The following is a 27,565-nucleotide window of genomic DNA, read 5'->3' on the forward strand; positions in this document are numbered from 1 at the left end:
CACTTCGCGCTTTGCCTGCCCGCATCCCACTCGGAACTGCACGAAGCATGATGAGTCACCACACCCATTTTTCAAGGGGACTGGAAGATAGCAGGTAACAATTCTACATTATATCTCTGATCCCCTAAAGGTCATGTTGGCAATAAGCTATGTCAATACAGCAGTTAACACAGGGCTGGATGACACCCCAGCTTTATCTACACAACACAAGAGGTTCCTAGTCTCTACCAGAGTTCCCGGACAAGGCGATATGTACAGAACCTACGAGCATACTACCAGAGATACTACTATAAATCAGAATGGACTGAACATGCGCCGGCTGTTGATTAGGCTACCATCATCAGGAAGGCAGGAAACTGGCTGCCTTCAGAACCACGGGTGCCATGTCGGGTCCATCATGCACAAGTTCCTCGAGGATAATGCAGCTTCTACCAGATCTGTGACGCCTCTTTGGACTGACTGAGGAGGCTCAGTTGCATTCTCTTCCTGATATAACAAGAGAATCGATCATCAGATGCGGTGTAATTTAAATGATTCTGAATCTAATTTCTTACAGGCGGCCAAAGCATATACTCCCAGGTATGGTGGAATGTCTCGCAACCAAAAAAAATATATTCTATGTATGTAGAAGGCAATTAGCAGCACCCATAAAAAATAAAAGGAACAGACATCTCATCTGGAAACACTAATTTCTGGAAAGTAAAAACACAAATTAGTAGAGAAGAAATAGCATACCTCGTCAGCAAGATAATGTGGTGATATTGACTTGATACGACCCATGACATGTTCCACGTTGTTTGTAACCTTCTGTTGGAAATCCAATTGGTTGGCAGCTACAGGCACTGATGGAATGCCAAGAGGCCTTCTCCACGACCAAGATAACAGTTCATCACGGAAAAACATAGCTAAATGATGCCAGATGTGCTGGCTTTGCTGAAACACAAGAATAACATACTTTTCAGACTAGGAAACTAGTTTGGGGTTGGGGGGCATAGGCACAAACTCATATCCAACAAGGAATATGAAAGATCCATTACAATCACAAAAGATAGGAACTAATTTCGTATATGATACTGAAATCGGAAATCCTTCTTATGTCATTGACAAGGTGAGTTCAAGCCCAAATGTGTAACAAGGAAAGCATTCAGTGCCACACACGGACTTCCCCCATGAAATAACATGATAAAGGATTTCATATTCGCGCTCTTCACCTATCCAACAAAAAGTTTAACCATTTATTGCTGTTGAAATGTAAAGGAATGCTGAGTGTATATACTCACTTTAGGGGAAACAACAGACTGCGCAGCAGAACACATGGCAGACACAATGAGACCTTCAACACCAAAATTCGAGAAGAAAGCTTGCAAGTTACGTGTCAGCCTAAATGGAACAAGCTCGTTGAACTCGATCATTCCATTTGGATCGTAAGCTACAAAAGGAAAATGAATAATCAGAACATTCCATAAGCATTATGTTACAATATTGATAACTGAAATGATGGATACCTGGATGGAAGTCAGTCTGGAAAATTTTCCCAGTATTTTTAGCAAACAAAATTTTGTTGGGAGCCCTGCCACCAATCTGCAGCATATATGACATGAAGCAGGAGAGAGCCACTTGGATTGCAAACTGCTTCTTGAAGGTCCAGAGATAGTTGCCAGTTGGTAGAATCTTGTGCATATATTGGGTGAAGATAGTATCGTTAACAATATTTTTAGTTATTTCATTGTATGCTTGCAAACGTAGCTCCACAACTGCTTCAGGAGAGATCTGCCCTGAAATGGCTTGATTAAGCTGCTCTTTGAAAATTGTAATAGGTGAGTCCGCTTCCCTATTATGCCGAGCACAGTTAATTTCATACACCTCAAGAAAAGTACTATACATTAAGTCATCCTCAACCATCCGAACCTAAAAAAGGGGAAAAAATGATGTGTCAAGTCAAGAACTCCATGTACACTAGTGACTAGTCCATGGTAGCTAAAGTTTAGGATAGCAAGTTATTACTGTAGTATTATACAAGAAAAGTAAAACGAGTATGCACCTGTGACCAAACAGGTATAATTATTGGGGTATGGATAGCCAGATGGCGCCGCCTAGATTCTTTGTGTTTGTCAAACATTTTATTTAGAACACGGAATAGCTGCAGCATCCTTTCATCACTCCTAGCATTTGGAGTCAGTGATGTCTGAACAATAAAATGGCGCTGTGAACCATCAGAACCAATTAGTGTCAACCTCCGAAAGCTACTACCATGCCTCCGGACAATCGGAATGTCAGGTCCAACTCTGTCCAACTTAACAGTGTGGTCAGGTGCGATTTCCTACAACAGATAGAAAGTATAAGACAATAGAAAGGTGACTGGTGTAATGACAGAATATTTTTACAGACCTTCCGCAAATGATATGATACTATGAAACAAACTTAGCAGTGTATCCATTTGACTGTGCACCAATTGCAAGTGATATTTTTGATAAAAAGTGACATAACAAACCTGATCTGTGAAGTACTGCCCTGGGAGTTCAATATCAACAACATGAAAATCCCTTAGTGTTTTACTTTCCTCCTCCAGTTTTAATACTGCAGGGAACCGATCCTCTACATTACTCTGAAGAATATTTTTCCAGTGCTTCAATCTCTCAGTAAGTTCAGCAAGGGTTGCAGGAAAAGTAGTAGCGCTCTCTGGGTCAAGGTCACGCTCAAAATCTTGCTTGTACTCCTTGACAAAATCAACATGCTTGTTAACAGCATCTTGTGAGAAGCAAGCTCTACATACACCAGAGAGTTCCTTCTTGAGAGAATGTGGAACCTCGCCAGTAGTTGCAGTTGGATACTTGTAGCAGCGATGAAGCAGAGCATTAACCACAGCAAGAAGCCTTTCCTCAGGTAAAGTAACAAATCGTGATCCAATTTCTGACAGCAAAAGCTGAACAAGCAATAAACAACATTACATTACGAACCAAATACGCATGACGAAATTTTTGAAGCATTGGACAAGGTTAAAATTTGGTCCTTTACAAAGTTCACAAGCTTCTGTAACCTTAAGTACATCTCTATCCTTTCTAAATGCTTCCTGGTTTTGCTTAACTATGGCACAACTAAGATGAAGTAGTTTATGCCAATGAGTCTCTTATCCACTCTGTTGTATTTTTTAGAGAGGCAAACAAATCACAGCCATCAAAATGGAGCATTGCCAAACAAATAACAGCCATCAAAATGCAGCATTACCACAAAAGTTGCAGCAGGATAGAAAAATTAATGCCTATCCTCATTGACGTGGTTACCAATAACATAAAAAACCTCATTATTTCTTACCTCAAGCTCATTGGCTAGATTAGTGTGCTTGCTCCTAAGAGCTTCCATTATGTCCTTTGCAGCATCAAATGCACTAGCTGCAGAAGTTACCCAACCAAGTCCACTATTGCGTCTTAACGCAACTTGCGAGCCCTCAGCACCTGCGGAACTTTGTTGCCCTTGATTGTGGCTGTTATTTGTGCCACCTTCAGAAGATCTGTCTGGTTCTTGTCCTTGGACGTTACCACCATCATGAGATCCTGCAGCGCCAACTGATTGGGAGGCTTGATGAACCTGGTTGTCAGATATCATGTTACCAACTGCATGATTAGATCCCCTTGCACTCCCGTCCGGTAAGTTATTGGCAGCATTGTTTGCCAACATAGCTTGCTGCATACGCTGCTGAGCCAGCATGTTTCTTCCCATCTCGGTTTTAGTAGCAACGTCACGGCGCTCCATCAAGTATGTACGAAGCCAATAATACAATGCCTGTAACAGTATGTCTCAGATATGTACACCTCGGAAAAGGACTATGCAATTTTAAGTTCAAGAAATACAAACACAGTAACATTGCTTTTACCTGCGGATAAACTTGAGCTATCTTTAGCAAAACCAATTTACAGTGCTGGGCTTCACTTCTCTGTAATGATAACAATAACTGTGGTATCCATGAAAGCCAAACCCAATGAGGCAGCTGCTCAAGATATTTATCTAAAGCCCTTCCTACGGGTTCGTTCGGTGTATCAAAGCTGAGAAGGTATAGAATTCTAGCTAGATGGCTCCTTGAGTTCGAGACTCCATATTTGATGCCCTGGAAGAAACAACTGACTGCATACTCAAGCCAAACCTCTTCCTTTGTTTCTTTAAAAATCTGTAAAGAGAACAATAATCAGACTCGAGCCAAAAAGTGTGGAAATTTGACGCGGTGTTATTGACGACCGAAAAGGATTGTAAGCATACCATATCACAGTAATTTCCCCAGCTAATCCATCCTTTGGGCAAATGCTTAAAAAGAGTTATTGCATTTGAATAAGACTGATTAGCATTCTCGCAGTCATTCATTTTTAGAAGGAAGTCACCTCTGAGACGAAATATTTCTGCTTTGTTCTTCACAGGGAAAAATTCCAAATTGGTATTATTGATTAAGTTAAGACCGCTGACTAGTTCGCCTTTCATTTCTAAGTAGGCCTTAGCTTGTTCGCATATCTTCACGAATGCTTCCTGCAATCAGAGCAGATAGTGAAATAAGAAGATAATGCAATATGAAGTACAGGAAATGTGCTGATGGTAGAGACAGACCTGAACTTCCATGGTAGCATGACCATACATCTTGTCAAGTATAGTTACACAAACTTCAGGCAGACCTTGCTTGCGAGCTATGTGAGCGAGCTTATTCACATTCCAAGCCTTATCACGGTACCCAAGATGGTGAAGTTGAGGATTTGTTTGGCCGAAGTCCTTGAATGCATCTATTACTGAATTGTACATCTCATTCCTCCATTGGAGTAGATCATACCAAACCGTCATATTATCCCATTCATTGGGTGTACGAAGTCTCCAAGTTTCAAGAATATCCTTGAGGTCAGCAAATGAATTATTTGGGTTGGAATTCGCACCAGAGCTTGCTGAAGCTGGTTTGTTCCCATTTGCAATGTCAAGCAGTATTTTTGAGGATTCTTTCACTTCAACCAACTGTTGAAACTGCTGCAACAGAGGCATTCGAGACTGCACAGACATTTCAGGCAACTGCCACCACTGTTCTAGTGCAAGTTCAACACCTTTACTGACAAGGTTCTCTGCTTCACTAACACCATTAGTACTTTTGTCATGGAGAGTGAAAAAAGCTTGAATCAGACGTAATTTTGGCGTCTCTTCTACCTGAGCTTTGGAAATTACATTATCCTTCATATATGCCCAGTCAGGAACCTTCCATAGGCAGTCTAAAAGAATTTCATAATTCTCCACACCTTTGCCATAATCAGCTAAGACTTCCCACTGGCCTAATTGAGCTGCACAAGATAGCCACTGTTCTTCCCAGAGACACATTTCAGCTTTTGGGACAGTGTTATTGTATGTTCCCTGAGTAGCTTTAATCATAGCCTGGTAAAATAGATTTTGTGCCTGTTGCCAGTAACCATGCTGGACAAGTGAAAGCCCAGCTCTTGTTTCTGCAGTGATCGATCTTCTCTTCCATAATCCACACCTCATGTCATCTTCATTAAGAAGTCTGTATAACTCAGCCAATGACTCAGAGCACTTAGCCTCATTCATATGCAGCATATGACTCTCAAGTAAGGCAATTGCAGTATACCATGCATTGCAAGTTTTTCCAATATATTTGATAAGCTCGCTAGGCATGCGGGGTTGAGGATGGCTCAAATGAAGACCTTCAAGAAGTGCCTGGGCAACATTAGGTCTGCATCCCTGCTGCCTCTTGTGGTAATCTTTCGATAAAAGAGCAATTATTGGCTTAGCTAGAACAACTTGCTCCTCTTTATGTAAGGTGACCCAAACAATTGGGAAAACAAGCACCCACAAATGATATGCAACACTAGCATCAGCAAATGCAAGTTCCTTCAATGGAGCCATGACATCTGCCACCTACAAAATTTGAGAACAAATACTCAGGCCTAATAAAAAAAGTGCTTTCCTAAGCACCACATAGTTCAGAGTACAAGTAATTACCACAAGCTTGCTCGCTTCATTTAAGAACTGAGCATGCCTTGCTGCAAGAGACTCAAATGATAGCGATGTGCCATCCATGCTTTCCTGACCATCTGGAACCTGCTGTGGCATAGTGATGCGATCTGGGACGGTCCCTGCTATCATAAGCGCTGGTACTCGAGCAGAATTTGCTGCAAGTGTAATTGGTTCATTTTCTACTAATATAGCCAAAATGAGATCAAGGCCTTGCTTCAACCAGAAAACATCACTCACTGCTTCCCAGTCCTGTGACTGTATTATAAACTGCAGTCTAGAGAATAACGTTTTCCCCACTGAGTCATGGTAAAGTTTGAAGAATCGCTTCCTCATTTCTGGATCTTTAGCTCTAAGTCCAAGCATATATTGTCTCTCAACCTTATGAAAAAACTCTTGCCTAAAAGCCAATGGATATCTGCAGGAAACAGAAATCATTAAAATGAATTACAAAAGACTCAAAACGCTTACTTTGTAGTGATGTCCTTACTTGGTTGAATCTCCGCAAAGCGAATAAAGAAGCTGCAAGTATTTTGCATCCCATTCTTCTTGAGCAGCAGGGGGGAAACTTTTTCTGTCAACTAATGACAACTTCTGAAGATAAGCAAGTATTTCCTTAGGGTTAAGTGAATTAACAGAACCAGTAGATGAAGCAAGCCTGCAATCATCCTCAATCCAAGATTTTATCATGTCCAGTATGCAAAGAAGAATGCTAGAATCAGTGCCTTTCTCTGAAAGAAGAGCTTGAAGCATTTGTCCCATAGATTTTCTGTGGTCAGAAGAGGACATCACCCTCTCACTTATGAGCTTTAAGACAGTCTTCATGTTAGATATAACAGTAGAATCTACAGTAGGACGTGAATTAACTGATGAATCCAGATCAGGCCTCTGTCCCTGGAATTATTGCAAAAGTTAATTATATGGAACTTAGACACAATTAAAATAAAACTTCCTAGAGTTTTTGAGCAAAAGTTGCAAGGAGAAAGCCAATGTGACAAAAAAAAGTTGGCGAAGGTGGTGAATGATACAAGTTTTTACTGTAACAGTGTCCGCTCAATAGTTAAAGCCAACCAATAGTACTACAGTTAGCTGAAGGCTTTGTAAAAAAAGTGGAACACAATAGAACTCTAGGTTGTTTGCAAATAAACATGTTAAACCAACTAATGATTTTCAATATACTTAACAATTAGCATACCAGTCGTATATGGCTGCCAGCAGATGATCCCATGTCACGAGCAAGTCGTTGCAGCACACGGAAAAGCAAGCCGATGAACGGATCAATGAAATTCTTCTGTACTTCCGCAAGTGCACTGAGAACAAACAGTGAAAAGTTTATGATAGAGTTAGCATTGCTGAGCTCAAGTGATATCTGCGAAGTTGTAACAGCAGCAAGATTCTTCTGGATGAGATCTTGAACCCTTTGATGCAATAACTTTATATCTTGAGGCGTTGTGGCTGCTTCAAGAGGAAAAGCACTGAATACCATCTTGAGCAAGGAACAAAGTGATTTTCCAGCATCCAGCATTTTGTTGTTGAAACAAGGTTCCAGTATCTAATCAAAATAACATAAAACAAATGCAAGCATTAGAAACGTCCTTATCAATGGAAACATAAATTATAACAGTAAATTTGCAAAGAAAACAAGGAAACTTGCTTGAGAAATATGATTGATGTTATTCCGGATGAAGAGACGGGGCTGTTTCTCCAAGACTTTGTTCATAACATCAAGACCTTGTGCAAGGGCTGTTGCAGGATCCTTGGACTGAGGAGAGGGTGATAGATTCCCAAGCAATTTCTCAAGATAATTGAATTTAACATTGGCATTTGGCCAAACTTCCAGAGCTTGGGTCAGTAGATCAAGAGCATGCTTGTACATTGAGCTAGATTCCTTATCCTTAGGCTCAATCACAAGTGAAACCTGGTGTCCAAATGAACAATTTTATGAATACAAACAACTCCAACGCAAGAAACAAAAACAACAGTTATGCATAAAATATAGCTGCGCATATGCTGATTATGGAATATAGTAGTAAGGTGGCGCAAAGTAGTAGCTTCACACTATCACTATGTAAGCAAAACTCAGAAGAGACCGATGGACCTTGCAACACACCTAAGTCCATATGTAAGATTAAATTAGTTCAAAATATCATATTTTTGTCTGTTTTAGTGAAAAAGGCATAGTTTTCTTGTATAATGAAATATGCAAAAATGTCTCAAGTGGAACATGTGCATATACCCCAAAAGCAGGTGCTCATCAGTAAGGTGCGACAAAAGAAATCTGTCAGCTTGACACTTAAAAAGGAAACTATTGAATCCGCTCAGCAAGTAGTTTTCAAGACAAAAAGGAAACGATAGTCACCCTTATAAGGAAGGTGATGATCATCTCCTCCATTGCTGCATTAGGTTTATACTCCTCGTCAGCTTGCCCTGAAGACCCAGGTGTCTCAATATTAGGTATAGAAGCCCCACCCGGCGACATTACACAGAGAGGTTGCAAGCCTGGTTCAACTTTCACCCTCTTACTCAAATCATCAGCAAATGATGGAACATCAGAGGAGCGTTTTGGGTCTCCACCAATAACAGAAGGATTAAGCATATCACCTATTTGATTCTGGCTCTCACTTTCCTGCACAACTTTCATCTCACTTTGTCTCTGTCTTTCCCATGTCACCACCAATCCAGCAAGTTCAATTGCAAGCCGTCTATTTTCCGCTGTAGTGTTGTATGGTAATCCAAGGCGACTAAGGGAGTTGACCATCTGAGGAACAAAGTGGGCTCTGCAACTATAAAAAAGGTCTGCGTGGCGAACAATAAGCTGGAATATGTGAATCATGTTTGGTATTGAATGCCCCTCCTCCACAAGGACTTTCTTGGTGTATCTGATCCATATTGGCATGCGACTGTCTCCAGGAGGAAGTCTTCTCGGTAGGGCAGGCATAAGAATATCCAGAGCTTGCTTCACCAGTAGCTTATTTTCTGGTTGGCATGTCCGCAGCAGAGCGATGAAGACCTGGGGGGAAAATGATGTCACATTCATATCCGGACATAAGAAAATGATGAGAATATACAGTTATTCTGAGAGAAATTTATGTTAAATTACCTGTAAAATAATCTTTTCAGGAGCTACATAGGCCTCCAAGAAATGACAGACATTTACAAAGGCCCACTGTTTGCTGGAGTTATCTTCACGCTTGAGATGGTTCCAACCGAATTTAATAAGTTCCTTTCTATGGTGAAACAGGTCGTTCTGTAGATACTTCAAAAGCAATGTCGCAAGTTGAAGGAGTTCTATCCTCAATGGTTCATCATATTCAGCACTGACCTAGAGAAATGAAGAAACATTTCAATATACATATGCTAAAAGTAAAGATAATTTGGCTGCCGCCAGGTTTCATATAGCTACCTCTTCTGGAGGATCAAGAAGCTTCTCAACAATAATTTTAATTATCGAAGGATCAACAACCTCCCAACTCTGTCCATTTTGGAAAGAATGAGCTAGCATTGGAAGTATAAGAATCTGCATGGTAACTACTAAATGATCTTGCCCATATTGTTTTGACTGAAAAATGTTCAGAAAGTGGTTAAGGATAGTTTTCTTCAAACTTGGAGCGTATCCTTCAGCAACCTAAACAAACATGTAAATACGATGAGAGAGAGAGAGAGAGTCAATAAATACATACACTATTCTCATGAGTTAAGAAAAAGAAATGAAAATACCTCTATGACATAAAATTCCTTAAGGAAGCTATAATCTATACGACTGCGGTACAAGAATATTGATAGCATATCAAAGAGTGCACCAACTTCAGCACGATCGTGTCTTAAATAATTGAGGAAGCATTTTATAAGCCGCTTGCTTTCCATCACCTGCTCAAAAAGCAATATTATTAAAACTCAAAGGCACCAAAACATAAACAGATCCAATGTGGAAGGAACCGAGTGCAAATATTGGGTACGAAAGCAACATAAAACTTCATTATGTAGCAATTTTGTGTAAACGAGCGAAGGATGCATATTAAATATACAGGAGCCAATTGCCGGAGTATTAATCTTTTGCATGTACCAGGGTATTAAGCTTTTGTGTTTACCAGGATTAAATTGCATAAGATACACAAGCCTTTGGATACATAAGGTACACAAGCCTATGGATGTACCACGATTTAGTTCCATGATACAAACAAATTGCAAAGCATTTTATTTAACTTTCATATACCAGCTTCCCCCAATTTAAGATTGTCAATCTGCTATTAGTGAAATGCATAAGTATCATTTTATGATGCCTGTCAGTGTAAAGGAATATATCTTGAGTAACGTTAACATTTTTTGCAAATGGAAACAACAAATAAAGCAATGAACAGAAAACAAAAAGGATTTGATAACGATTTATACACGAGTATTGCACAAATTAATATAGCAATTTCTGATGGCTACCTGGGGTAAACTCAAATCCTGCTCGTTCTGCAAACGTGAAAGTCTTGCAGGTGATTTCCATGCAAGTAGCAATGTGTCAAAGACAACCCGGTTGTTACAGAGCCACTCAGGCATCAATTTCACAAGGGCTGAGACAAGCTCCAATCCATTAAAATAACTATCAGAACCAGTAACCATGTTTGATGAAGATTGTCCAGTAAAACTATCAGACATAGCCCCAGCAAGGGCTTCATCCTTCACAGAAGATAATTGAGTAGCAGCGGATTCAGTCTGAGGGTAAAACTGTGAAAAGGCACTTGCAAGTATTTTTTGAGGTGACTTCGCTAGTTCATCCCTTAACTCTCCAGTATCCGAGCAGATTATGTACATAAACCTGAATTTTCAAGAAAGAATAAGACCAGAAATGGTAAACTCGTGTAATCATTATGCTAAGTCTAGGAAAAGGGTACATCTCACAGATTATGACTTCCTTAGAACTAAAATTTAAAATAAACTTGAAGTACACAAGAACAATAAGGTGGTATTTTGTTTATAGTATGCAACCAAAGAATGAAAAGGACATAGACATACATAATAATAGAAATCAAATTGGCAATCTAAATTATTTACCAATCAGCTTGACAATACAAGTGGTCAAGCTTAAAAGTCAAAAAGGAAAACGAGAACAAGGATGATAGAAGAGAAAAGAAGCAGCAAGGTGCTTGTCAAAATAGATGATGATATCCAGTATACACCAAAAATACTTCGAAACTGGGCCAGCTCAAACCTTTGAACTTGTATGACAGCAATGGTCAAGAAAAAAACTAAATCTTTTGGCAAAATTATGCCCACGTAAACATAATAATAATCAGCATGCGGTGCTGAATATTCCTTTGCAAAGTTAGAAGAACTCAAGTGTTCACAGTTAAATACAACAACACGGCAGACAAAATTGTAGGATGGAATAATGGCAGACAAAATTGTAGGATGGAATAATGGCAGACAAAATTGTAGGATGGAATAATGGATGTATTCCTCCAACCCTAAAAGGGTGGGTATATATAATTCCTATACATGGGCCTCTATACACATGGGCTCAATATACACCAACACCCCCCACTGTCTGAACTACCGACACAGCGGTGTTCAAGACTGGACAACAAGAAAGCCAACACCCCCCCCCCCCCCGCAGTCTGAACAACCGGCGCAGCGGTGTTCAAGACTGGACAAGAAGAGAGTACAAAGGGCTAATACCCCCCCCCCCCCCCCGCAGCCACAACTAGCCACCGGCTACGTTGAGGCTGGAACGAAAGTCCGAGAAGGTCGAGGAGGACAGCCCCTTGGTGAAGATGTCAGCAAACTGGGAGGTAGTCGGGACATGGAGTACCCGAACATCGCCGATGGCGACTCTGTCGCGCACGAAGTGCAGGTCAATATCCACATGCTTTGTCCGCTGATGCTGGACGGGGTTGGTGGAGAGATACACGGCGCTGACGTTGTCGCAGTAGACGAGCGTGCTCTTCGCGAGCGGGCTGTGGAGCTCCGACAAGAGCTGTCGTAGCCAGGACGCCTCCGCCACGCCGTTAGCGACAACCCGGTACTCCGCCTCAGCACTGGAGCGGGAGACAACTGGCTGCCGCTTGGACGACCAGGAGACCAGGTTGCCGCCCAAGAAAACGGCGTAGCCGGAGGTGGAGCGACGAGTGTCCGGGCAGCCAGCCCAGTCAGCGTTGGTGTAGACCACCAGCTCAGCAGAGGACGAGCGGTGAAGCACCAGGTCGAGGTCCACTGTGCCACGGACGTAGCGGAGGAGACGCTTCAGCGCAGCAAGGTGTGACTCCCGGGGATCATGCATATGGAGACAGACCTGCTGGACAGCGTAGGTGAGGTCCGGCCTGGTGAAGGTAAGGTACTGCAACGCGCCGGCCAGACTCCGGTAGGCAGTAGGATCAGCCACCGGATCACCTAGATCAGAAGACAGATTCGACTGAGCGTCGACAGGAGTGGAGCAGGGCTTGCAATCATTCATCCCAGCCCGCTCCAGGATATCAAGTGCGTACTGCCGCCGGTGAAGGAGAAGACCAGACGGGCGAGGCTCAACAGTGACGCCCAAGAAGTGGTGGAGCTGACCAAGATCCTTCATAGCGAACTCCTGCTGCAGAGAGATGACACTCTGAAGCAACTGCTGACTGGAGGCTGTGAGCACAATGTCATCGACATAGAGTAGCAGATATGCGGCCTCATCCCCACGGCGATAGACGAAGAGAGACATGTCAGACTTGGCCTCGGTGAACCCCAATGTCAGCAAGAACGTGGCGAACCGAGAGTATCAAGCCCGAGGAGCCTGCTTCAGTCCATAGAGAGACTTGTTGAGCCGGCAGACCATATCCGGACGACTCGAGTCCACAAATCCCGCTGGCTGAGAGCAGTAGACAGTCTCTGACAAAGTGCCGTGAAGAAACGCATTCTTCACGTCCAGCTGGTGCACAGGCCAAGAGCGCGACAGCGCAAGCGAGAGGATCGTGCGCACCGTAGCGGGCTTCACGACTGGGCTGAAGATCTCATCATAGTCCACACCAGGCCGCTGAGTGAATCCCCGGAGAACCCAGTGAGCCTTGTAGCGCTACAGTGTGCCATCAGCCCGATGCTTATGCGTCCAGATCCACTTGCCAGTCACCACATTGCAACCAGACAGACGCGGCACGAGGTCCCACGTCTGGTTGGCAAGAAGAGCCGCGTACTCCTCTTCCATCGCGCGACGCCAGTGAGGATCAGCCAAGGAGTCGCGGACAGAGGAGGGTACCGGAGAGACCCGCGGCTCTCCCTCGGTGGCGGAGAGAGTCGCGGCCTGAGACGCCATCCGCCGAGTCACCATGGGATGGATATGCCGAGGATCCCGATGGATGACTGGCAGGTGGTACACCTCTAGCTCGGCTCGAGAGGGAGGCGGAGGAGGCGTCGGCGGCGACGGCTCCGGTGTCGGCGTCGCAGGAGCCTCCGGAGCAGGAGGCGGCGCCGGTGTCGTCACCGAACGACGCCGGTACACTTGGACCGGCTCAGCGTACCGCTGCGGCGCCGGGGTCGGCGGCGAGTGACGCCGGTACACCTGCACCGGCTGAGCGTACCGCGCAGGTGCAGGGGAAAGCATCGGGGCCGCGCTTGGCGCAGCGGGAGACACCGGGTCCGCACGCGGCACGACCGGAGGTCCGGGGGCCGCGCGTGGCGCGACCGCGGGCACCGGGGTCGCGCTCGGCGCAGCAGGGATCACCGGAAGCGGTGCCGGCGTGCCGGGAAAACCTACAGGAAAAGGACAGACAGGTACCGGTGGCTGAACCACTAAGTCAGTCGGAAACAGAGACTCCAGCTCGAGGTCAGGAGGTGTGGAGGAGGTGGAGTAGGGGAAATCCGACTCGTCAAAGACGACGTGTCCGGAGATCAGAACGCGGCGAGAGGTGAGGTCAAAGCATCGGTACCCCTTGTGGTCAGGGGAGTACCCGAGGAACACACGTGTCGAGCGGGGCGCCAGCTTGTGAGAAGCGGTGGCGGAAGTGTTAGGGTAACACGCACACCCGAAGACCCGAAGGTGGTCATAGAGAGGAGGGGTGCCGAAAAGAGCGTGGTGTGGAGTGGGAGCAGGAGAAGCAGTGGACGGAATGCGGTTGAGCAGGTAGGTGGCCGTGTGGAGGCTCTCAGCCCAGAAGCGCGGGGGTAGAGAAGCCTGGATCAGAAGGGTGCGCACGACGTCGTTCGTCGTGCGAATCATCCGCTTAGCCTTGCCATTCTGAGGAGAGGTATACGGACAAGACATACGCAGCTGAACACCCCGAGACAGGAAGAAGGACCGGGAGGTGGAGTTATCGAACTCCCGCCCGTTGTCACACTGGACGGCCTTAACGGTGAGCCCGAACTGAGTGGACACCCAGGCAAAGAAGTGGAGAAGGGTGGGGAAGGTCTCAGACTTGGCGCGCAAAGGGAAAGTCCAAGAGTAATGAGAAAAATCATCAACAATGACCAGATAATATTTATAGCCAGACATCAGTACAGGAGATGTCCACAGGTCACAGTGAATTAGATCAAACGCATGTGCAGCATGCGAAGAAGAAAACGGAAGTCTAACATGACAACCTAACTGGCACGCATGACAGGTGCTCAGCAGGAGCCCTAGTACATGGAACACCGGTACTACGGCTGAGCTGAGCCAAAACGTCGCGGCCGGGGTAATCAAGCCGGCGGTGCGAGGTGGTGGAAGAAGGCGTCACGGCAAAAGCAGTAGACGAAGAAGCCGAAGGCGAGGCAGCGGAAGCAGGAAGCCGAAGAGTGTAAAGGGGCCCCGGGCTGTCACATCGGAGGAGCGGACGCCGGGAAGCCGAATCCTTCACAGTAAGACCAGAGGAGTCAAATTCGATAGAACAGGAGTTGTCTGCAGTAAACTGGCGAATAGAAAGAAGGTTGTGAACCATTTGAGGAGCAACAAGAACATTAGGAAGACGAGGAGCAGAACCCACGGCGGTGACATGAAGGAAAGACCCATCACCAACCATGATAGATGAAAGACAAGAGGGGTGTGGAGGTCGGACAGAAGAGAGGATACCGACATCAGGAGTGGTGTGGAACGAGGCACCCGAGTCGGCGATCCACTCGGTGCTGGACGACGGCGTCAGTCCCATGGTGCTGAAGGACTGCGCCAGAGCAGCCTGGTCCCACCCCCCAGGCCAGGTTGGCTGCTGGCTGGGCTGAGCGGGCGGGGTCCAGGACGGTGCGAAGAGTGGAGCAGCACCAGTGAACATGGCCGCCGGCTGGAGCTGAGGACGAGGACCCCATCCCGGACCCTGGAACGGCCACATCGAGATGCGCCCTGACCATGGGTTGCTGAAGAATGGCCAGGGCGTACATCCAGGGGCAGGAGCGGGAGCCGGAGTCGGCGCGCCCCGACGGCCCCCACCGGTACCAGCACCCCCAGAAGCAGGGCCAAGGAGGGAGGTGGCAGGAGCAACGGAGGAGATCGGTGGAGCAGCAACGAGCGCGGCGGGGGTGGGCGAGGACGATCCGGGCGCGCGACCCTTGGTGATCTCCTCGAGGGCGAGGTCGTCCCTGACCTGCAGGAAGGTGGGGAAGGGCCTCTGGCGGGCGATCCAGCTCTTCAGGTGGTCGTAGGTGCTGCTCAGGCCCCGCAGGACATTGAGCACCAAGACCCGATCGGACACCGGATCCCCGAGGTCGTGAAGAGAATCGGCCATGCTCTTCATCCGCCGGCAGTACTCACTGACGGAGAGGTCCCCCTACACGAAGGTGCGGAAGGTGGCGTCGAGCTGGAGGGCGCGGTACTCGGCGTTGCCGAGGAACTGCCCCTCGAGCACCACCCAGGCCTGCCGCGCGGTGCCGCCGTTGGTCCTGACGAGGTCGTGAAGTTCTAGGGAGATGGTCCCGAAGATCCAAGACATGGCGACGCTGTCGAGGCACAGCCGCGCCACGTCCCGCGCCTTGATCGGCGAGTCGACGAGGACGTGGTCGTCGAGGGCGTAGCGGCGGAAGGCGAGGAGAACCTGGTCCCGCCAGCGTCCGTAGGAGGAGGACGTCGGGTCGAGGACGGTGACCAGGGCCCTGATGCTCTGGACGCCGGCGGCCTGGAGGTGGAGCTGGACGACCATGGGGTCGGTCGGGTCGTACCGGGCTCCAGATCCAGCGGGCGGGGCCTGGCGGGAGGAATAGGCGCCGTGCTCGAGGTCGACGGGCTGGCCGGAGGAAACGCAGAGGAAGCGCTCCGCCTCGGCGACCCGGAGAGCGGAGGCGTCGGCCGCGGCGCGTTCGCGCTCCCAGGCGAGAGCAGCCACGCGGAGCCGCTCCTGGGCCGCCGAAACCTCCGACTTGGCGGCGAGGAGGGCCGCGGCGAGTGCGGCGTTGGCCTGCGGCCCGCGAAGGGCGACGGCGGAGAGCGGCGCATCCGCGGGCGGCATCCCGAGCCCGCTCCACGCGGGATCGGGTGCGGCGTCGGCGGCAGGCTGCTTGCCCGCCGCGACGGTGGCGCGGCAAGCCGCAGCGGGATCCTTTAGCAGCGGCAGCGCGGCCTGCAGGGCGACCGGATCGGCGCCCGTGGCCTACAGCAGCTGTGCCGCGGCCCGCAAGACGGCCGGATCGACGGCGGCGGCGCGCTGCTGGCCCCCGCAGCCCCCGCGCCAGCAGCAACGGCAGCGGCGGCGGCGGGATCGATGGCCGGCAGCTGCAACACAGGCTGCAGGACGGCTGGATCGGCCTCCAGGGCTTCGAGATCGGCGTCCGCGCCGGCGCCCACGCCAGCTGCGGCGGCGGCGGTGGCGCTCGGCAGGGTGGCGACCAGGACAGGGGCGGCGCCGGGTCGGGCCCAGGCGGCGGCAGCGGGCTGCAGAGGTCCCGCGGGTCGGGCCCAGGCGGCGACGGCGGGCTACAGGGGTCCTGCGCCGACCGCACCCCCTGCACCCGCAGCCCCGGTGCCCGCGCCAGCCGCAGCGGCGGCGGCGGCGGCGGGCTGCAGGGTGGCGGCGGGCTTGATCTGGGGCCAAGCCGCGGCGGCGGCCCACACAGAGGCAGCGCCCGGCGCAGGGGAGGAGGGAAGGAGGAGGAGGGGGGCGGCGCCGGCGGTTGGCGGCCAGCCATGGCGCCGGCGGTGGCTGCGGCGGGGGAGAAGAGAGAGGAGAGAGAGAAACCCTAGGCTAATGATACCATGTAGGATGGAATAATGGATGTATTCCTCCAACCCTAAAAGGGTGGGTATATATATATATATAATTCCTATATATACACATGAGCTCAATATACACCAACAAAAATATTTATGCAATGTCAAAAGAAACTTAAATTTGCAAAGTTCTTACCTTCTGAAATACTTTGGATGGCTTAAGCGAGCAAGAAAATAGTCAACGGCATCCGCAGCATAACGGTTCAAAAATTTTGCAAGTGGAGCACGGTATGGGCTGTTGATTTCACTGTAAAATTGATCTTCCGGAAGTGCCTTTTCCAGATCAATTACCAAAGTAACAAGATCATCCAAGAATTTGCTTGCTGCCGGGGGGAGAAGGTGAAAAAGCTCGATCATAGCTGCCCAAGAAAAAGAAAAATCAGAGGAAACCAGAATAACTCCCAACAAGAGCGCACAGGATAAGGCTGGTTACAAGAAAAGGAAGTTGACATAAAAGAGAAGCAACCATTTTCAATCGTGTCAAAGAGGTTGGCTTATTTTCATGTTTATATAAAGCAGATCAGAGTCATATACTTCACAAATCTAGTGTAATTCTACAACCCCAACTGAGTAATACAATGTATAGTTACTAGCTCTGGGGTGATGTGCATTTATTTTGAGACTAAATGTCTAGAAGAAACTAAACCTAGCAGAGCCAAAAAAAAGGAAACCCGAAAAAAAAAAGATGAAAACCTGCCGCTATTTTTGGCTCATCTCCAGCCTTCCAAGATTTCTGAGTCTGAGCAAGCTTTTCTGGTTCCAGCCATTTTTTCAAGTGGTCCAATAGCTTTGCACCCAAAGTGACATTAAACCAGTTTGATAGTAGTTCAAGCAGGCGAGCCAATCCTTGTAGCAATGGCATAGTAAGACTCTTTGTGTTTGCTAAGTTTACTAGGATGGGCCTTAGGCTGCTCTGTAGAAGATCCTTTGGCATCCTTTGCTGCTGAACCACCTATAGAAATGAAATTACAAATTACGAGATAGCAAATCAATAGTGAAAAGAATGTCTAGAAAACTGCTGAGAGACTAAGTCAAAGGATAGTAAACACATTTTATGCCAATATAAGTGAGGTACAGCTAAAAAGACCACCTGACGAAGTCCCTCCTTGGCAACATTTACAATCTCTGTCGTCCTGCATGTTAGAGATTTGAAAAACATTGAAATAATCTTTGCTCGCAATTCGCTGTGATTTTGAGCCTTCAGATCTCCCCATGCCATAGCCGTACAAAGTAGTTCAATACATGCGGTTCTTAGTTTGTTCCATGTCAGAACTATTTTTGCATTCATCATCCTGGTGACCCACATAGTTTCATCAGCCTCTGCAATTTGCAGAGCTTCTTGCAAAAAATTGACAAGCTCAGGAGACAACTTTAGAAGAGGTGGTCTGAGTGCAAGACAGAAGTTCAAAGCGGTAACAGTACCCACCTGTCACAAAAGGAAAAAAAAAGCAATCTATTGATAATGCGGACTTCAAGTTTTAGTCATTCAGTACTATGAAATCTAAGGTACCTGTTGCTCAACATTCTTCGAGCGAAGAGGTCGTTGAATAAGTGGCTGAAGCAACGGTAAATAGAGAGGCTCAAGCAATTCTGAGACTTCACTGCCAGTTCTGCTTGCAAGCAGCGATAAGCAGGCCTGCACATTCTTTCTCACGACCATTGAAGCATTTGGGTTAAATAACTCCTGTGCAAGAAACTCAACAACTCCCTGAAAACTTTGCCGCCTAGTTTCACTGTTTGCTTCATCTGCATTGTTTACTACCCGTAGAACTTGTGTTAGGACATGGTTTGTCTCCTCCTGCTCTTTGTTTGCATGCATTGGAAGCCTCTTAAGAACAAAGAGAAGACCACGTACGACTTTGACCTGAAAGATGCATAGGGTATCCACAGAAACTTTACCAACCAATGCTCCGAGACCCATTACACCACCCATTTGAGCTTGCCATGTACTACTGTAGCAGCAATGCAATAACCGAGGCAATAATTCCTCAAATACAGCAACCCGCACACTAGGGGGAGGCGAATATACTGGATTTAAAGACGGACTAGACACTAGCATAGGGGTGCTAGGACCTCCCCTTAGCATACCAGTGTGCTTCATACGTGCAAGAAAGATTAATGTCTCAGCAAAAGTATTCAAAGCAGATAGGGCAGCTTTTGCATGTTGACGATTTTCACTGGATAACACTTCAACCAAGGCATCCAAAAATATTAAGGGATCCAGCTCCCGAAGATTCGATGAAGTGTTGCTTCTTGATCTAGATCCCATGTTGATGCTAGATGGGGGTGAAGAACCAATAGGCTGCATAAATCCAGATTGACCGGAGGATGGCGAATCAACATGGAAAAGCATAGCAAAATGCCGACATATATCGACAACATAGTCATCCTTCTCATCATGGAGACTGGTGTCAGAATTAGCTGCAATGACAGCTATAAGTAGAGTCTTGAAAACAGATTTCTCAGCCAATAGCTGTGTTTTTGTCTTCACACCTAAATCTCCCTATAAACCAAAGTAAAAAATTAAAGCGTTGATAAAATAACTAAAACACAAGGACACTAGAAAGACAGTAACTTCAATAATCTATTGAATTCATTTTGCTCAGACATTTAAGTAAAAACTAAGTAATATATAACAGTTTTTTTAAAAAAAAAAAGCATCTAAATATGGCCAATCATGACACTCGTTTATATTGTTTACAACAATCTAGCGTTTTGGTAAAAAAACAATCTAGCATTGCTACTGTCGCAATACGGGCTTGTTTGGTTGGAGGCCTGAGCCAGGCAACTGCTTCCAGGCAGCAATCTGGACCCCAGGCTAAGAAAATCGACGGCCTGAGGATACTGCCTGGTCCAGGCAGCAAATCCAAGGCTAAAACCAAACAAGCCCTACATGCAGATAGGTACATTCCAGAGATCGCACAGCCACCAACTTCAAAAAATCGGCTGTTAGTATTTGTACTCGGTAATAACTAACAATACATAGATCTAGTTGTAGCAGTACAGCAGGCAACTGAACACTGTCAGCGCCACTATAATCAGATGAATGGGAGTTGCTTTCATTTTACATTAGTTTGGCAACAACAATTAGCCTTAAATGCTAACCAGCCACAATTCACATTGTTGGCACTGGGTAATGGAAGTATTTACTATGAAGATTAAAGCCATGTGATGATATTGCTATCTACAGTGTGAATATCATAATTCATCTAAATGTATATCAAACACTAAGTTAGAGTTTAGGCAGATAATCAAGTGTCAAATGCCATAAGTAAACAGAGGCGTGCACAAGAAAACTACTACATCCTCCAATCACAGACATGCATTGGGGCATGGGCGGAGTCTCAATATGATCATAAAAAGTATATTTATCTTAAGTTGCAAAATAGTTGTATATTATACATAATGAATATTTCCAATCTTGTATTGTGAATCTAAATACAATATTCAATATTGACAGTCAAAGGTAAAAAAGTTTGACTCAGGACAAACTCAAATGAACCTGTATTTATTATTAGTACACTGTAAAGCATTAAATATTAATGTTCAATCACTCGTACCAACCTTCATATCTGAAGCATCATTGCGACGTCTTGAGGGGTCCAGCGAAGAGATTAGCAGTGTACCAAGAACACCAGGGCTCACACCCTCACCAGGTACATTTTCCCTCAGATTTAACAGAGAATCCAGACATACCCGAATGAACTGAAGAGCCTGTTTCCTGTAGAAAGCTTCCATACCATTGCCTTGCATAACTGCACCAACAGCTTGGTGTATGCATCTGTCTAGAGGTACTAAAAACGGTGTTGCAGGCTCAAAAGTCAGAACTAGGCGCAATCCATGTTCCGGATTTTCCTTGCATTCAAGTGCAAGAGGCTCCCTCAAAAATCGCCTATTTCGACCGCCCAGCTTACCTAATAGTTCCAAGGCCTTTGTGCCCCATGTGTAAGGAGGTGGCCTTAAGTGAGACCATAAAGCAAGAATGACTTCTGACATTAAATTTGCCATGCTAGGTTCCAAAAAGTCAGGGTTCAGACTATCAATCCAAAACTCAAGTGTGCGTAGAGCTAGGCTCACAAGGTCATCGCTACCTTTTAGAGCAAGAACAAGAGGCTTCATAAGACGAGGTATGTGGGGTAACAAAGAACTCAAGCGAGCAGGTAAAATCAGGCAAAGCTCCAAAATCAAGTCCCGCATATCTTCACTTATCGGGCCATCAAGCATGGAAAGCAACATATTGAGGCAGGGTTGCAGAGATGGTATAAGATCGCGCATCAATGAATCAAACTTAGCACTATTCAAAGCACGAAACATGTTACGAAGAAGGTGCATGTAACCAAGGGGTTTCTCAACTTCAGTGGCACTTTTCATGCAAACTTCCATTATCACTGGCACATGTGGCTGAAGTGTGCGTTCACAGCTTTCCGGAGCTTTTGCTGCAGCAATGAACAAGAACCGAAAAAGTTGCAAAACCAGTTTTGCTGCAGGTGAATCTGGCTGCTTCAGGGCTTCAAGCTTTGAGCTAACAAGGAAATTAATTAATACATCTGTGAAAGGCCGCAGAACCTTGGGAGCTTGTAAAAGGGTCGAAAATATGTGCAAGAGCTGGTTATTGGTTATCATGCAATCAAAGAGGTCAGGCATGCAGAAGGAAAACATATCCATTATATCGCGAGCTTCCATTATAGCCAACATCTGTGAAAAAGATTGCAGAATTTCCCTATCGTCGTCTTTCTCCTTAAAAAGAGCCAAACAGTGAACACCAGACTTCAGAACACCTGATGTCTTTCGCACCTAAAATAGACAAAAAGTTGATTAGCAACAGTTCAGTCAAACAAAAAGGAAGAGCGTTTTAGGATGGTAGACCTCGTCCTCCCGCAGTCCCCTGAAGGGTTGAACTGACAAATTGGAAGATTGTTGATTTTGTTGCTGTTCACCACATGACAGGAACGTAAGCTTTGACTGGTTAGCTGAAGTCCAACTATAATATCAGAATGGCCAAAAATTATCCACACATTTGGTGTGTTTATAATACCTGGGGGCGTGGCCAGTGAGCATGGGTTATGCTCCATATTATTGTCTTCATTCCTGGTATGAATCCAATATAAATAGTTATATAAAATGTAGTCAATAATTTGATTAAGATCCTGAAACATGGGGAACGGTGCGGAAACTTAACAACAATTAATACATACCGACAGCAAGAGTCTTTATCAGACTTTTATAATCATTAATTTCCTTAGTATACTCCAAAGGTGGTTGCAAATTTAGCACAGTCTGTAAATTTTGCAAAAAAAAAAAAGGTCATTGAATCATCAGTAAAACAAAACAATCTCAATTTGTATCAGAATTCACCAACGATCACACAAAATTTCCATTCATTCTATAAGTGGGATGCAACTGAGCACTACCGATTGTTTGTTAACAGACAAAGCTTGTAAAATTGTGTCTATCCGCACATGAAAAAAGAAGAAGAAAAATTTGATAGGATTTGCATAACGTACAGAGGGCTTATATTTAAAACCTGATGTGACCCTTTTTTATTTGAGAAATTTGAGCTATGGCCCGAAAACTAATTCAATCAAAATCAAGTGATATTTTGTGATTTTCTCAAGAAAGAGGGGTGCAGTCAGACACAGCGATAAAAAAGGTATTGCTAACTCCATGAAAGAATTTTTTACATGGCACCCATGTTTTCAAGTCGTCCGATTAATCGCGATTAATCGCGATTAATCGCCCAGGTCGGTTCTCCAAGTCCGACCAGCACCACCGACCCGACCAGAGCGACCAGAAACCTGGTCGTCCGATTAGTCGTCCACTAATCGCGATTAGTCGGTCGACCAGGGCATTTCTCGACCAGGGCAGCATGAAGGTTTCTCACTTTCTCCTAACAACTTCATTTTTTTGTTTCAGCAGCAGGGATTCAACAAGAAGAATATGGAGTTTTGGACAAGAAGCTGGAGTTCTGGAGAGCAAATATCAAAAGTAAGTCACCAAAACCTGCAGAATTGCTTGCTGTATACTATATTGTATATATATATAATTATATATACACTATATAGTATATACTGAACATGTAGACATATGGACGATTAGGGAACGACCAGGCTCGACCAGGCTCGACCAGGTCGACCTGGTCGTCGACTAATCGCGATTAATCGCCTGGTCGGTCCCTAGGCGACCAGGACCGACCAGCCGATTTGAAAACATTGCATGGCACACCTGTAATGGAACTTCAAGCTTCATTCTCAAATTCGGTTGTACCTTCCCTTCCTCACCTTCTTCGAGCAACTGGAGAGTGTGAGGAGTAAGTTGACCATATAGGCAATAAAACCTAAGGAGATAAGACTTACCTTTTTATATAGAACATCTATTTGACAAACCCAGGGTTCAATCCAATCATGAGATAAAAAGGGATTGTAAGGGGCAGCATGTAATGGCATTGTGTAAGGAGTGGGGATGGAAGGTGAAGAACCTAAGGAGCACACGATAATATGTGCCCCCTCATTGCAAGATTATCACATTGATGCTTATAATGAGCATGAAAGTTCCAACATAACAGTTTATTTCCTCTATTTACATGTTTTCAACCCTATCCCTTCAACCATTAATTTTGGACTTCAGATTCTGCAGTGTCACAACGTCTAAAACATGTGTCTACATGATTTTACTATCTAATATAACCTGCCTAATAAAAGAATCAGAGATCATGCTTCTATACCTGAGGGATTGTTCGCTTCAATGTCCTGAACTTCCCAACAAATGCATCCAATATGCGCCCCTGAACATTTCAAGCAAATAAGTACAGTTGATTAAGAAAGAGAAAAAACTGACATAGCATTGTGAAAAACACTTCTTACCAATAAAACACGTGCTTCATCCATGCTTTGCTGGTCAACCCCTTTTTGATATATGGGCTCAACCTAAAGCAACACCAGGAAAAGCAGTGAGTTATACTGATTTCTGTAAAACTAAAGCCTAATATTGCGGTTATACTTTAGGAATTTATACTCTAATAGAGCTATGAAAAGGAAAAGAAATTAAAAATCATAAATAGTACCAAAATGTAAATCCTATTTTCACTATTGTCAGAATGGTAAACATACCAGGTTCAGCATCAAGCGAGCAGATGTTGTATGAATTATAAGGGTTAACGAAGAATCGTGCATATTTCGAGAGAATAAATAGATGATCCGTGACAACTGCAAAGAAGTGGTAGTTTTAGTACTTTAGCAGCAACATCATCAACATCAAAGCATGGATATACAGACAAAATGAAAATATATACTCCTTTCAAGAGAAATTCATCTTCTGAGGGTCACTGGATCGTTAAAGTGACTAACTAGTTGCAGACCGGCTTTACACTGTGTGCATGATTCATAGTAGCTCAATGCCAAACAGAGATCTAAGAATCCACCTGGATTAACTAATAAATTGAATGTCTAATACACGTATTGAAAATAAAACTGTTTTGATGGTGTCTGCATTGAAGAAATCAAATGCTTTGTCAAAGTGAACGATGCATCTAGCCAATAAAATTCTCACGGAGGAAACTAGTATGACACCTGTGCAAGCATACAAATTCAAAAAAGAGAACATTGCCCAGAATCTGTTAGCAAGATAGATGAATCAAATATAAAAGGCAAGTTTAACCTGTGGAAGAGAAATATCTTCTCGAACATAATGCACCAATTCGGCAAGAAGCGTGTAAGCAAGAGGTCTTAAAGTTTCGATGCAAACTCGACCTGTGCCAATCAAAACCCTGACAACGCCAACAGTGAGGTGTTAGTCAATATGACTACAAAGTACAAGTTTGGAGCTAAAACATGTAGAATAGTAAATCCTATAACATCTGTTAAGGGAAACAATACACAAATATCATAAGAAAACAATACGACATAGTGCATCATGCATAGATAGTCTTTCACTAATTACAGTTCTACAGTAACCTTCTGAAAACTAAAATTGATTAAGTTCAAATAAACACATATCATGGGAAGGATGTTTTTTATTAGGAAACAAGTCCATGCACACCCTTGAACTATCAACCGAGTGGTTTCAGTTAAGGATTAGCATTGTAAAGTGGTTTGCCTCTTACACGTCACAAAATACAAGCACAGTAGCAAGAATTCAAGATGTAGCTAACCTATAAATCTAAGCTGAATGAGATCTCAGAAATAGCTCAGTCCAAGAAAAAAAAAGAATTGTTGGATCAAAAAATTGCTGACAAAAGAAAAATGGTATCCCTACCTTTCATCAAGAAGTGTGTCAATCAAGGGGAACAGCCCTCGCTTGTACTCGGTGTTGAGAACTTGCTTCAGGCCAACTAGTAGCTCCTGCAATTTGGTAGAGATAAAATTAGCATTTTTCACCGTAATGCACATATGGTCACATGAATTTGAGAAAGCCCAAGGTCAAATCTTGCCTTTCTGATGGAAACGGAATCTGGAGGGCATGTAACAAGCAAGTTCACAATGCTCTTGCATATGCTTTCCTCAAATGACTTTATGCATTCTGCATTGCTCTTCAGCAGGTACGTCAGGAATGACAAGGTCTGCAACAGAAACCACAATCCATCAGGAACTCCACATAGAAGGTAACCAAAATCAACAGACGCAGACCCTACCTTGACCTGTGCACCCTTTAAATCATTAAAGGGTGTCTTAAGGTGTGGTGGCACCTTGTCGGGACCCTTGATAGCGATGGCCTGCACCATGAGGGGCAGCAACTGCGGGATATTTGTCTGCACAAGCTTCGCATACAATTGGAAGAGAAACATCACAACAAGTGGACTCTCCGTGACTATCTTGAATGACCGTGTACTCGGGTTGAGCTGGCCACCACCAGGCACTTGCATCATGCCTGGGGCATCAGAAGTGGGGTCCAAATGCTGCATGGGCATGGAAGCAGCCATACTGGCACTGGTGTTGGGATTATCGAAGAAGTAGGCAAGAGTATCAGGAAAGTTACGGTATATGACAACAACGAAGTCAATAAATGGCTGCACCTCCGCCTCAACAGTTGGGCGGAAGTTACGGAGGAGGTCAAAGACAATTCTGATGGCAAGGAGAGCATTGTCCTCATTGTCCAGTGTCAGCACGCGGAGAGAAAGCTTGAGCAAATCCTGTACAAATGGTCGGAGCACCTCGCTGTGTGGAAGACGGTTGAGGATCTCAATCACAACATTCCGTAGCTTGTGCTCAGCATTCTCCGTGGCCTGTGGCCTGGTATAATTGGTGAGAATGGCTGAGAAGGCTCTGAAGTAGCAGCGAAGAAAGTTGAGGTAGTCTGGGGTGTGCGTCATCTCCAGGCTGTCCCGGACTTCCATGGCAAGCTGCAGTCGGACTTGCACAGCTGCATAGTATTATAGCCAATGATCAGACCACTGAGCCAGATAAAATAATAACAGCTTGGAGCAAAGATTATGTTACTGTTTTGCAAGACGGAATAGACAAATTTTACCATTTATGCAAAATTCACAGAACAATGACCGGAGGTAAGGCAACCAACTCCCAGAAAAGAAGAAAAACAGACAAAAGGAGAGAGGGTGCCAAAAATCGCTGCCGGACAGAAAATATGCTCATTCCCAGGTAACATAAACAATAGGTGGGACACTCCAAAAGGTGCTCCGCTGCAGAACAGGGGCAGGAAGCTTAGCCTTCAAAAATGCAAAATTGGGGGCATGCTACCTATGTTTGAAATATAAAGTTGAAGGGTACAGACATTACAATGTATCCAAAGTAAACATCTTTGAACAGGTGAACAAAACTAGCAAGCTGGATGAGGAATTCAGTGCAAAAAGAAACCAACGAGTTGCAGGCATTAAGAAAGAGACTACCGACGCAAACACTTATAAAAAAACAGTGAACGGAGGCGCCTGGATGCACACCAGTGGCGCGCGATTCAAACAGAAGTTAAATATGAGAAAGAGCGGGTGCGGGCGACAGAGTGACCCTTGTTGCAGAAAGGGAAAACAACGAATAGCATCTAATTTTCTTCAAACAATAGAAAATTGCCCAAGGGCTTAGCCCGAGAGAAATCAGGGACCAGAACCACGCCGCGACCTCAACTGGGAATTCGCCACCCAAGCGAAACCGGGGGGGAAACGCAGTGGGAATGAAGTGAAAGGGAGAGGCGGGGTTCACGGGTCGTACGGAGGTCGGGCTCGAGGAGCCGCTGCGAGTGCTGCTCCATGTTGCCGCTGTTGATGGGCGCCATGGGGGGCGACCCGCCCGTCCGCGTCCGGACCCAACCCTACCGCGCCAGGGCTTAGGGTTTTGGAGATCGGCGCCGGGACCGGGAGAGCTCGTGCGAGCTGGCGGGGGAGCGGGGGCAGGGTGAGGCGGGTGATGGCGGTGGGAGGCGAGGGCTCGATTCCCCCGACGCGAGCGAATGGACTCCCTCGTTTGAGGAGGGGGGAGTGGTCTGTCTCGCGCTAGCGAGCGAGCCGAGGGT

General features: G+C 45.6%; 1 protein-coding gene across 1 annotated transcript; it reads right to left on the reverse strand.

The window, feature by feature from the left end:
* Positions 1-88: 88 nt before the first annotated feature.
* On the reverse strand, positions 89-27,328 carry LOC120662012 (transformation/transcription domain-associated protein-like). The gene is made up of 36 exons (XM_039941062.1): positions 27,265-27,328; positions 25,737-26,464; positions 25,536-25,664; positions 25,361-25,446; positions 24,764-24,872; positions 24,217-24,312; positions 23,971-24,033; positions 23,832-23,891; positions 23,333-23,401; positions 22,306-22,387; positions 22,146-22,198; positions 21,977-22,039; positions 20,675-21,904; positions 18,621-19,613; positions 18,201-18,536; positions 17,804-18,062; positions 17,247-17,469; positions 10,420-10,792; positions 9,706-9,855; positions 9,392-9,613; positions 9,089-9,310; positions 8,348-8,998; positions 7,643-7,906; positions 7,184-7,540; positions 6,479-6,882; positions 5,977-6,406; positions 4,591-5,892; positions 4,252-4,512; positions 3,872-4,162; positions 3,313-3,780; positions 2,492-2,923; positions 2,042-2,320; positions 1,506-1,908; positions 1,281-1,429; positions 736-933; positions 89-486 (listed from the first exon to the last, which is right to left on the reverse strand). The coding sequence occupies exons 1-36, from the start codon at positions 27,326-27,328 to the stop codon at positions 367-369; spliced, it is 11,619 nt and encodes a 3,872-aa protein (XP_039796996.1). The 3' UTR covers positions 89-366.
* Between the last annotated feature and the right edge of the window lie 237 nt (positions 27,329-27,565).

Source organism: Panicum virgatum, chromosome 2N (assembly GCF_016808335.1).
Source record: "Panicum virgatum strain AP13 chromosome 2N, P.virgatum_v5, whole genome shotgun sequence".
Taxonomy (NCBI): domain Eukaryota; kingdom Viridiplantae; phylum Streptophyta; class Magnoliopsida; order Poales; family Poaceae; genus Panicum; species Panicum virgatum.